The 12,555-nt window shown below is 45.8% G+C and overlaps 1 protein-coding gene across 1 annotated transcript in view; it reads left to right on the top strand.

Annotated features, from left to right (window-relative positions):
* Nucleotides 1-12,555, top strand: part of LOC135218793 (alpha-tubulin N-acetyltransferase-like) — a 157,545-nt gene that overhangs the window by 9,263 nt on the left and 135,727 nt on the right. Inside the window, exon 2 of the mRNA XM_064255243.1 lies at nucleotides 8,607-8,754. Within this exon, the coding sequence (XP_064111313.1) occupies nucleotides 8,607-8,754 (148 nt within the window). The remainder of the gene's footprint in view (nucleotides 1-8,606; nucleotides 8,755-12,555) is intronic.

Below are 12,555 nucleotides of genomic sequence, written 5' to 3'. Positions count from 1 at the left end.
GAACCATCACTTTTCCTCTTCCAGTACCTCTGTGACCCAAATAGCAGACTTCTACTTTTCCTTAGGGAAGAAAGTGGATTGGCGGTATCAACCATTAAAGGCTATCGTAGCATGCTATCTGCAGTGTTTAGGCAGAGAAACTTAAACATTTCAGAAGATAAGGACCTTCATGATCTATTAAGATCGTTTGAAACATCCAAGAAGGTTTCTCCAGGGGTTCCGAGTTGGAATCGGATGTAGTGCTACGTTAACCTGAGGTCCAATAAGTTTCGAACCGCCTCAGTCTGCATCGTTTAGAGACCTCACGAAGAAGACAATTTTTCTCATGGCATTGGCTTCCGCAAAGAGGGTTAGTGAACTCCATGCACTAGAAGGAAATGTGGGATTCAGAGGAGTTGCAGCTATCTGTCGTTCCTTCCTTCGTTCTTAGCCAAGAACGAGAACCCCCTCAAATCCTGGCCTAGGAGCTTTGAAGTACAAGGATTGTCTGCATTAGTAGGCGAGGAGCAGAGAGGTCGCTTTGTAACCCAGTAAGAAGTTTGAAATTCTATCTACAGAGAAAGAAAAAAAAAAAAACTTAAGGGCAATGATGTCCAACCTTTGGTGCTCTGTAAGAGATCCAAGGAGGACTCTTTCGAAGAATGCGCTTTTTCTTTATCAGAAGCCTGGTGAAGAAGCGCATGCGATATGTGATGAAAGTCAATTCAAAGTCCTTAAGGTCAAAGCTCATGAGGTAAGAGCTATTGCCACGTCATTGACTTTTAACAAAAACATATCCCTGAGTAATATTATGAAGGCAACATTCTGGCGTTGCAACTCTCCGTCTTTGCAAACACTATCTGAGAGACGTCAAAGTTACGTATGAAAAGTGCTTCGGGTTAGGCCCGTACGTATCGGCGGATTCGGTGCTGGGGCAGGGAGCTGAGACATATCCTTAGTAGTATATATTTTTTCCCCTTGTTAGGTTGTAAGTTTTTGGTTGTGTGAAAGAACATGCGGGTAGGCATGTTTTTCATTTCGTAGTCTAACAATGATTAGATTGGTTAGGTGATCGGTTTATGTTTGAGCTCCTTGCAATGATAGTGGTGAGGTTCTGTCATATAAGTGGGCGAATCCCCGTTGACAGATCCTGCTCGGATTCTATCAAGTAAGCGGATAACCAAATCCCTTTGATAGACCCAGAGAGTCTGTCAGCTGTAGGTCACGCCCCTCGCTGAAGCTCTTAAGGCAACGCAGACTCATAGACAGTAACTACGAAGTCTTCTGCCTAAACAGGTAAGAACCAAGGCTGTATTTACATCCTACAACTAGTGTTGTTTTCCCCTTTTTTCTATATTTATATTGCTGTCTCTTTCCCTCCACCAAGGGTGTCAATCAGCTAAGTATATATCTGACAGGAAAGTTCATGTACAAAAATGTTATTGTTAGTATACAATAAGGTTTTGTACATACTTACCTGGCAGATATATACGATTGATGGCCCGCCCAGCCTCCCCTCAGGAGACCGGTGGAAGGAAAAATTCTGGCTGGAAAGGGAGATTGGTTCTTACAGCCGCCACCCAGCGGCGGGTAAGGTAGATCACCTGACCTACCTGTCGCGTGTGCCGCGAGTTTTGAATTCTGTCGTGACGTCAGAGACGTATAGCTAAGTATATATCTGCCAGGTAAGTATGTACAAAACCTTATTGTATACTAACAATAACACTTTTGACAAGCTCGTGGAGGTCCTCGATGGTATGCACTTCGCAGCCCCAAGCCAGAGGGTATAGAGCCTATCCTTCTGAAAAGCCCAGTCAGCCCAAGGTTGCGTGGAGGGCTTAACTTGCCCACGCCACTGACGGCACCAATGTTCAGGGCTCAGCTTGTAAGCCTCTATCACGGCCTTCCGGACAGCCTCGAAATCTCCTTGTCGATCAACGGGTAAGGCAGAATGAGCAGCCTTCCCTTTTCCCTGCATATGCTTGGCCTGAAGTAGGGCCTTCATCTCCCCTGCCACAGCACATGTCTGGAACACTGACTCCACTTCGTGTAGCCACCTTACGGGATCCTTATCGTCCCACTGAGGAATGAGAGTATGGACAGGCAAGGATGGAGAGCCGGGCCCCGGTAGCGGAGTACCATTAGGTGGAGCTTGTGAGGATTGGAGCTGGGCTAAATTCAATGGGCTTTGTCCTGTCCATCTTTAATTCATGCTCCTGCTTCCTTAATTCATGCTCCTGCCGTTCCTTCTCTCTTTCTCTCTCCTCTTGCCTTCGATCCCTGGCTTCGGCCTGGGTTTCTCGGACAAATTCTTGCAATTCTGTTCCATCATATCCGAGCCTCTTTCCCAATTCCATTATAGCCTGGATCTCAGTGGTGCATTTTGCTAATTCCTTGAAATGACTACTGGATCACCCTCAACAATAATTTGTAAGTGGGGTGTTGGCCATGCAAGCAATTGCACGGAAGGGAAAGACACTCTGGCCAAAGCAGAAGTCTGGCAGCAGGAAGGATACAGATAAAGCGGTGCAAAGTGGCACCACGACCGATAATTGTACCTGGAAAAGACTACACTGTCGAGGTGTGCAAATGACAGGAATACACAGCAAGAGGTGTACCTGTAAGCTATATGGCACTAAGCCGTAAACAGGAATCACAAAGATGGGTGATCCTGAAAGTTAGGTAGGAAAAATGGGCCTATGGCAGGAACCACAGCAATGGATGATCCCCTAGGCTAGCTAGAATAATAGACCTACGGCAGGAATCAAAGCGATGGATGATCCCCTAGGCTAGCTAGAATAATAGACCTACGGCAGGAATCAAAGCGATGGATGATCCCCTAGGCTAGCTAGAATAATAGACCTACGGCAGGAATCAAAGCGATGGATGATCCCCTAGGCTAGCTAGAATAATAGACCTACGGCAGGAATCAAAGCGATGGATGATCCCCTAGGCTAGCTATTAAAATTAGGGTTTGTAGTTGTGGCTGTCTGTTTAAAGGAGCAATAAGAACTCTAAAGGTAAACAAATGTCTAAAATAACACAACTTTAAATTGCCCTGGGGGGGGGGGGGGGGGGGGGGGGGGGGGGGGGGGGGGGGGGGGGGGGGTTAAGCGTAAGTTAAGATTGCGTAGGAACTGCTATTTTGGTTTAGCTGGCAATCAATGAAACGCTAATTAATTTTGCTTCACTAGAGATGATTATCCCCAATAACTAATCCCTTCACTTAAAATAAATGAATTATGTCTCCCAATAGTTTAGAAAGATCCACACATTATAATGATATGAAACTTAACCTGAACGATCTAGCACCACCGCACAGGAATTATTCCTTTCCCAACCATTTACACATGTCTATCACACTTAAGTGAGAAAGAGAAAAAAAAAAAAAAAATTACAAAGTAACAAAGCATATACCGTTATTTACCTTCTCCTCACACTAAAAAAGTTTGCCCTATTAACATAAACACGTAAAGTCGGAGCTCGAAAGTGAAAAACAAACAAACAAAACACTTGTGTCTCCGCTCTGGGTTACGTGTGTGTGTGGGGCTAGACTTTCCCAGGTTTACCCTCTGTTTACAACAGTGCAAAAGTTAAGTCCCGTAAAAGAAAAAAAAAATCTTAAATCATAATTACTTTGAAATCCCAGAATATATTTACATTAAATATAATAAGAACAACCTAACACGACGATTTCCGTTACTATTTATGAACGATATTGTAACTCGTTATGGAAAGTCGTTTAAACACGTGACGGTTGGCTGCCCTGCGAGCTAGCAGCGTGCGTGCACACACACACTTTCCGCGGGATTTTAAACGACACTATTTCACAACCAACGCACTCACTTTACACTTTAGGATGTAAAAATGAACGTTAAACACAGTGATCGTTTTTGCGTTATGATTACGAACGTTAGCGGGAATTTATTCCTATCTGCCCTGTTTATTATTATGCAAATTCCTTGTTAACACTTACGAGAGATTTTAACGAAATATTAAAGTTTTCCTGGCGTTTTTGCTTCCACGGTTTCCAACTCCAGTTAATTAATATAATTTACTCAAAAATGAAGTTAAGGTTCTTCTTCAGTCACCAAAGATAGAAATGGGGGAATATTATTACTTTAAAACAAAGATATTAACCAACTATCTTAGCGAATCTTGGCTTTGGTCGACAGTTTTAAGATTCTACGCTGCCTTGGCCTTAGATAATTACTAGCAAACGTATATCCTAATTTATACAATTAAGTTAGGGAAGTGGGAGGTCGCCAGCCGGCATATAGACACTGAATACCGGCAATAATGTATTTACTTCTATTTACAATTAAGAAGGCACAACGGATACATAAATTTTTCTGGTTAAACCGCTTGGCTAAACCGCTGGAGCTTGAATGCTGCAACGGGCTTGTTATGGGAGTGGAATGTAGTACGAATTATACCGGTTCGTAACCAGATTACGTGGAAGTTCAGCAAAGGTACTCTCATCCCTGAAAGGGAAATTTACGAAACCAATTAAAGACTAGTTAATATGCACAGACACGCTAATCCACTTAGCCATTTCTTACACTGCACTATTTGACTTATACAGATTATTTCTACTAATGGACGTAGCAATAAGTCTTATAGGAATTAAAGTTTATGACTGCTAGTTACAAACGGTTAGCACTTAGACATTATGGAGAGAGACTGCGCTCAGGTGAGGGGAGACGGTCTTGGGCAAGGCCGCCACGAGGGCACGCCGGAGGGCAGGAGAGGGAGAGGAAACAAAGGATCGGTGGATAGGATTTCTTTCTGTACGGATAGGAGGGAAGGATGGGATGTTATCATGAGGAAGGAGGAAGGATAGGTTAGGGTACGAGGTTCTCATACAACAGACTACCTCTTTTAACTCTTCATTACCGAAAGTTTGTTTGGAGGTAGGTGGGTACCACCATTGAAGTCTACTATACCGCACCGGGTGCATAAAGGTGGTACGCATAGTACCACCAAAACTCCTCTTTCAGATAGGGACTTCCATCTTTCTTTGTAATTTCGGTTTGAAGAGTTTGGAGCAAAAATAAACAGTATGACGATGCCAGACGTATGATGAACCAAAAAAAATAGTATTATTACTGCTTATAGTAGTGTGTAGGTGACAGATGAACTGCGTCTCAACAAAAAATCACAAAAACCAGACAAGCGTAAACATGTAATAACCGTTTACCCAAGTAAAAAAACCAAACCCAGCTTGTATTCATGCATTTACTTGTTTATTTATTTATTCATTCATGCTTATTAAATTTTACAAATAAAAGATATGAACACCAGATAAATGGAAGGTAGAAATAAAGCCTTATAGTAACTTATATATAAAAACCAAACCAGAGAAAAAGCAAAAAAGCGATTTTTTCTGAGGACAAGAAACTTGAAAAATTAGTTTAGATACCCCTAATGCCCCTAAAGTTGTTTTCTGTGATGAAACTAATCTTAGAAAAAGTAGAAAATGACATCGCCCAATTTTTTGAAAGATATACTATAAAATTTGCGATTTCCATATTTATTGGCGGGCTTTCGCTTTAGTTTTTGCTCTTTTTTTTGTTATTACTTGCTTATTTACTGTTCTATTTGATAATACTTTTTTATGTGCATGTTCCAGGTGCAATATACCACATTCTGTAAGACCGAATTTCTATTTCAAGACCGTAGTTTTTTCACCGACACCAGTGTCCCTTGTACAAGGGACACTGAGTTTCACATTTTTTTTCATAAAATCATTTATTTTCCCTGTAGGATGATAAAACTAACAGAGAATATGCGTTATTATAGTGCTAATAATACTGATAATTTCATTAGCCTGTCTTGATTAGTGTATTTTTGGCAAATATTTACGATGGGCACCCCTCCTCCAAACTCGAGTCACTACCAGAGATTCAGTTCGGCAGCGAAACACAATGTTTTACATTCTGCTCACCCACCCGGTAAAGAAGGGGTTAAGGGAGAGACAGTTGCCTCTCGGAAGGGCGGACAGAGGCCAGCACGTCCACTCCTAAGGCTATCAAACGGTGAAGACGGCCACCCACGCTCGGTTTCCTGCCGTGCGTCCTGCGAAGGTGGGGGTTCAGTGGTTTTCTACTGGTCAGGAACCTTTTGTCCCTTTTGTTTTAGGCCTAGACTTGCATTACGATTCCCCATTTGGGGGGTGCTAACTTGGCGCTGCCGTCTTGCGGTGGCATCTGAAAGTAGGAGACCTCGGGGAGGAGACCAGTCTAGGATAGGTGGGTAGGTGGTGAGACTCCGGCTAGGGGCAGCCCTGCTGCATTCGTTCAAATTCCCGGGGCAGGATCTCTCGAATTGGATGCTAAAATGGCGGATAGACCATCACGATTGACACCACCAATTCGGATCTCTGCCCGGCAATCACAGACTTAGCTCTTTGATTGGCTGGAATTCTTGCATCCATGTATGCCCATCTCCCCTGCACCGCATTGCCTTTGCAAGAATTTTCAGATAAGAGGTATATCTCGCTAGACTCATGATCATCTTTCTGTTTACCATACGGTATAACAGAAGTCTGTAGCCCAGTCTTCTGCTTCATTGCACCTGCCCCATCGGGCACTGCGATGATGAAGAATGATATTCTTTAGACAATTTGAGTGTCTTCTAATATACATTTCCTAATTCGCAAGGTGTTCAATTATTCTTTGTTCACTCCGAACGCTTCCAAAGTAAATAGAAATGTCCTCCCTGATCCAACCCATGAGAAGCAGTTCTTCAGGCAGTACAATCCCTGTGTTTTCATTACTGAAAGATGCTCTGCTTTCATTGCAAAACTCCAACTTTCTCGCTGAGCAGCATGAAAATAAATGTGGATTAGCTTTTCAGTCCTTGTGTTAAAACAACAGATTCAAAGCTGTCTTCACTGGTTTGGGTCATCGTCAGGACTTTTTCTATGATCAGATTCTTGAGAGTTTACTTCTCTCAATTCAAGTGTGAAGACATAGGTCCACATTCACCTTAGTCATTTACTAGTAATATAGCATTGTTTCTCCTTAGTTGAGATTCAGCTACTGATGAGAAACCTCTGTCTTGCCATCACAGGGACCTCAGTCTCTAGAAGGCAATTGACTATTGTCTGATGTACACATGCCTTGTGAGAACATCATCTCATCTCTCAATATTGGTAGTGAACAAGATAGACAATTTGTTATGGTTATTCTCAGTATAACCCTTCAAAAGAACGGGTGTCATGTTGTGACAACGTCTCAGATGCGTGGCAGCGCAGTCAGTCGGCATTTGTTGACGAGTCTGAGTCCTTCATGAGCTATGCTGTGGACTTTGTATTGGTTGATTGAGATCAGTCATTACTTTGTCCTATTGGTGTGTTGTTATACCATGAAGGATCGACACCCATCATTGAATGTCGGTGTCTTTATCTGCTGCGGACTGCCATTGCAGGAGTGTCCAATGACACGTCTTCTCTGAGTCTTACGAGATCGTGAGAGATTTCTCTGCAAGTTGATAGTCCAGTGGATGGTTACATTTCATCACTCGAAGAATATGTCAGACAGGAAGATAAATGAGGTCTCAATGCGACCATATTTATATCTTTCTTCCTTCGGGTCTGCCCACAGGTCCTTGGAACTTTCTTTCCTTGGACTGGTGGCGGATGCTTGCAGGTTGTGTTTGCTTACTCGGCTCCTTCAAGAGGACACATTGCATCTCGTCTATGGTGTGTGGTTCTAGAGATAAGAAGTAGCGAGAATGACTGCCTCTCCACTTCCCCACCGTGTCCTTCTACTCCTCTTCTTCTGGGTGAGGATAGGACTCGAACTTACACTGGCTGGTCAGGCGATTGATGCGGTAAGCTTACACATCGAGCTCCCTTTCTATTTTTCTTATCAGAGTCAGAGAAGCAATCCCGCTCCTTCCTCTAGCAAGGGGAGAAAGGAGGCTGGCAATAATGCAAACCCTTACCAGAACTTTGCATTAATGCCTCCGACTCTAAAATATTCTTCCCAGCCTAATTTCGGATGAGTTATGATTCCTCACTCATTTCAGAAAGGTCCCAGAAGTCTGACTCTTGATCATGCAGCTCCTATACTCTGATCAAGTTGTCAGAGGCAGGGCACTCCTCCTCACTTTTACGACCAGGAGGAATAGCTCAGGTGTTCAGAACTCCAGTCAGTTCTAAAGGTTCACTCACATTCCTCCCACCAATCAGTGAGTCTTTTGTGTAACGGACCAATAAGGTTTGTATATCGTGTAGGAACAAATCACAATTTTTGAAAGTAAATTGTATTTTTCCTAACTATACAAACCTGAGGTCCTTTACATTTATGCCCACCTCATGCCACCCCTCACTTTGAACCTGGGCCAAAAGGCAAAGTGGAGTGTTTACATCTGGGCTGTGGCCTACCCGCCTACCAGACGGTAGTTACTGCCTAACCACCTTGTTCAAGAATTTAATGGCTGTAATTCCAGCTAAGCTGAAAGTAATTCCTTATGTAAAGGACCTCAGGTTTGTATAGTTAGGAATACTAATACAATTCACTCTCAAAAATTGTGTTTTAATATTATTCAGAGGTTTGAAAGGAGTTAGTTATTCATGTTGTTGGTGAAGAAACAATATAGTTAATTATTTTTTCTTTCAGGATCAGAATGTCAGCCCTGGTCACATGGCTGTAGATAAACCCTCAGATAAGTTTTTAGGATTTTTGCAAAAGCACTATGGTCTTAGGAATCAAGTACCGCAGATCAACAATTTTGTTGTCTTCGACTCATTCTTTAGTGATAGGCCAAGTAAGTATTATTTTCATCTTTTAAGTTGGCAAGAAGTTAAATGACAACAATTTTAAGGTAAAGTGCATTTATAATTGTTGTGATAGATTTTTGGCATTTTAAATGAGCTTCTAAGGAGGCAGAGCTTTATTGTTCAAGTCATGTAACAATGCTCCATCGAAATGGTTCAACTCAATGCTCTCATTCAGCTGCACCGAGATTTTTGTTTAATTGTTGCTTTCCTTAAGATTTTCATATTAGAACAAATCTAAAATTAACCATCCTAGGTCCATTTGTATTTTTACAAGAATGTTTTACAGCTTACAATGATTTACAAAAGAAGTCTGCATAGTTTTTCTTACTGCATGCAGACAGGATCGTAGTGTACGCATAGTTATCATTCATAATTTTGTACTGGGGACTCCTGAGATGCTATCAGTACATAGGCTCTCCCTGGGTGGGAGGGGGATATTTAAATTTGTCATCCATGATTATAGAGAAAGAGTTACATTACTATTCCCAAATTCTCAGGTATTGTGTCTTGTATGGGGTGACTTCTCTTGAGGGAAGGGTGAGGATTTCCTCTTTTGTGTTCATTGTCCGTTGTACAATTTCTGTATGTATTGGTCTCTGAAAATTGTAGTTGGTGGTAGGAAAGGGTAGCATCAAAGATTTTGACTCAATTTAGTATTTGTTCCGACACGTTATACAAACCCTCGGTCCTTTACATAAGGAATTACTATTCAGCTCCAGCTGGATCGGTCGTAAGATTTACTAACAAGGTAGTTCAGCAGTAACTGCTTGTCCAATGGTCGGGATCCCCGCCCAACTAGAGATAAACATATCACTTTGCTTTCGACCGCCGTTGGGTGAAGACGTGTGCTCGCCGCTCTGCCCGCCTCTGTCGTGAGATTTGTATCAAAGCTCTGGATTACTTCAACCTTTTTCTCTTAGAATAGTTGTGGAAGTGATTGTAAGTACTCTATTATTATTACTTTTTGTATTTTGTGGAAGTGAATCACAGTGAATCATGCAGTCCCACGAATCAGAGAGGCCTCTCGCCCCCATCCAACCGGAGAGTGTGGCCTGGAGTGGGAGGCTGTAGGTGTGGGGCTTTTAGGTCCAGTGATATCGTGGACCCTCATCCCTTATATTCTAGATGCCGAGGGCGTGAATGCTCTCGGTCATTGACTTGTGATGTTTGTGTCTCTTGGTCGGAGGAGCAGTGGGAGTTGTACTAGAAGAGGAAGAAGCCACATAAAGGTGCCAAGGTGTCATCGGAAAGCTCTCCCTTGACACCTTCGTGACCAACACGTCATCTTCTTTCCTTCCTCCTCGTCAGCTCCCGCGTATGGCTCTCTCCCCTTCGGGGGGATGTGTTCCTCTCTGCCTCTTCGCTTGATTTGTCAGGTGCAGAGGAAGGAGGGCAACACCTCGACCTTGAGTTGTACTCGGGGTCTTCTGTCCGCTCAGGGTGGGATCCTTCCCCCTCTGAGCGAACAGGAAACCTCCCCCTTCCATTAACCCGACTGTTACTTCTTCAGGTGTGTCTGCCTCCATGGGTGGAGATCTCCAGCAGGTGTGGCGATCTCTGAGTCTTTCATCTGGCTGCAGCTCCAGTCACTCATGGGGTGGAGACAAGGATGACTATGACCATCTCAACACCAGGTTATGCTGCTCCACCGCACCTGGTGTACACCCATTATGTGACAACAGTCACCCTTTCGGCCGCGGTACAAGCTCCGCTGTCGTATGTGACCCGGAGGGAGATGGCTCCTCCTCCACCTGGTTTTGCTGTCCTTGCTCCGCCCCCTGACTTCGAGTGTCTGAAGAGCTCTCCCCTGGATCGTCCTCCTGTAACTGTTGCCATACCTGCTGCCTCCGTCCTTGCCCGTGGAAGTGCTGCTGCTCCCGCAGGTCCCTCCAAACAGGTGGAGTTGGGCCGTGTTGCCACTACAACTGCCCCAGCTCCATCCTGGATGGAGGACCTCTCTGTTGTCCTAAAGAAGCTGGCAAAGAAGTAGTCCAGAAAGAAGAGGAAGGTGTCGTCGTCTTCTTTGTCTTCATCTTCGTCATCATCTTCTGCTGCCTCTACCCCTTCGACTTCCAAGGCCCCCAAGCCAAGGAGGAAGTAGGTGGCCTCGCCCCCACTAAGAAGTCTCGCTCAGAGACTTCTAAGGGACTGTCCTGCTCTGGTGGGACAGGTGTCTTCCGCTGGTCCTCCCGTTCCTCCGGGAATGGGGCCCGTCTCTCCGGGAACGGGGCCCATCTCTCCTTCCTCAGGGAAGAAGAAGACGGGGACCGTGGAGGTACCAGCAACCGCTTGTACCTCTGTTCCCGGCTCCAGAGGTTCCACCTCCGGACTGGGAACCGTCTCCTGCCTGCGTCCCCACCGAGTGTTGGCGGTTCACCCACCAAGTGATCAGTTGCAACCATGGAACCACGATTGACAGAGCATGCTCACCGTCAGGATCCAGGCACGGAGCAGAAGGTTGGTAAGAGTCGCTCAGGTGACTCTCGCCAGACCGGCGATCGCTCTCGCAGCGATCCCCCAGTTCCCAGGGTTGATGTGACGGTCCCACCAGACCGTCCATGTGTTGAGGCTGGAAAGAGGTCCCCCCGGTCACCAGGACCAGCCTCGGCTGCTTCTGGTACCATGGTGCGTCGTGAGGACGGTGCTCGCTCTCGCCTCGTTAGTGTACACTACCAGTCACCCGACCGTCGCTCCCACCAGGACCAGACGGTTCGCACGACTGGTAGCAGCTCCCCTGATGCACAAGACTGACGAAACCATCCTTGGTCCAGCGCTTCTCCGCATGGAGACCACTGGTCCAGACCTGCAGCTTGATCGCCACCACGGGTTGGCCATCGCCTGCAGTCCTCCCAGCCTGCTGGTAGGCAGGGCAGGAGCATCAGGTCTTCCTCACCTGTCCCTTCAACCTCCTGGGGCTACACTGGGAGGAGTGAGGCAAACAGGCGTGACCGTGAGGAGTGGGCTCCTTATGGTCCGGCCACGAGAGCCTACGATCCTGGCTTGGTCCTTGGACCAAGCAGATTGTACGTGCAAGTGGTTGGAGGAGACCATGAGGGGTCTGGCGAAGTTCTTCCTGATGGAGAGTGTCTCGTGAGGTGATCGGCCTGGATGGATCTGAGGGTTCATCGCCTCAGGACGTGATCACCCCCGAGATACAAGAGGTCCTTTGCAGAGGTCATTGCACTGATTTGTCGGCACAATGACCTCAGGGAAGGATTGGTGGTTGCTCCCTCTGACCCTCCATCGAGGTTAGAGTCGTTCTGGGGTCCTAAGAAAGAACCTTGAGTGACGGTGGGACTAACCCGGTCTTCCTTGGCCAACGGTGTTTGGTTACCAGGCCGGTGAACACTTTTCGTCTCCAGAGAGGAGGACTCCACTCAGGTCCAGCAGGTCGGACAAGCTGCTTCCCCCTCTCTGCCTGTCAGCGGCGCTTCTATGTGCTTCGGTAGAAACCCCGTTGCCGCCACATGTTGATCCAGAGATAGCTCTGCTAACTCCGTGAGGGCCTCTTCATCACCTGCTGTCTGAGAACCTCTGGTTCTCACAGCAAGAGGCATCGGCCCTGGAATCCACTGCCATGGCAGCTATCCAGGCCGTCTCCTGGCGGGATCTGTGTTCCCTCATGGTATCCAGAGTCGCAGCCTCCTCGGGACCTATCGTTCCTGAGGAAGACTCGGCGTTCAGGAGACTGCCAGTCTGGAGGTAGGGCCATCTCCTACCTCGCCCACCAGATGGCCAACCTGTGGGCCAACCTGGTTCTGAGGAGGCAGGACTCAGTCCTGACTCGC

Source organism: Macrobrachium nipponense, chromosome 1 (assembly GCF_015104395.2).
Source record: "Macrobrachium nipponense isolate FS-2020 chromosome 1, ASM1510439v2, whole genome shotgun sequence".
Classification (NCBI taxonomy): Eukaryota; Metazoa; Arthropoda; class Malacostraca; order Decapoda; family Palaemonidae; genus Macrobrachium; species Macrobrachium nipponense.
Note: the sequence above shows the minus strand (reverse complement) of the source record. Positions and strands in the feature narration are given on the sequence as shown.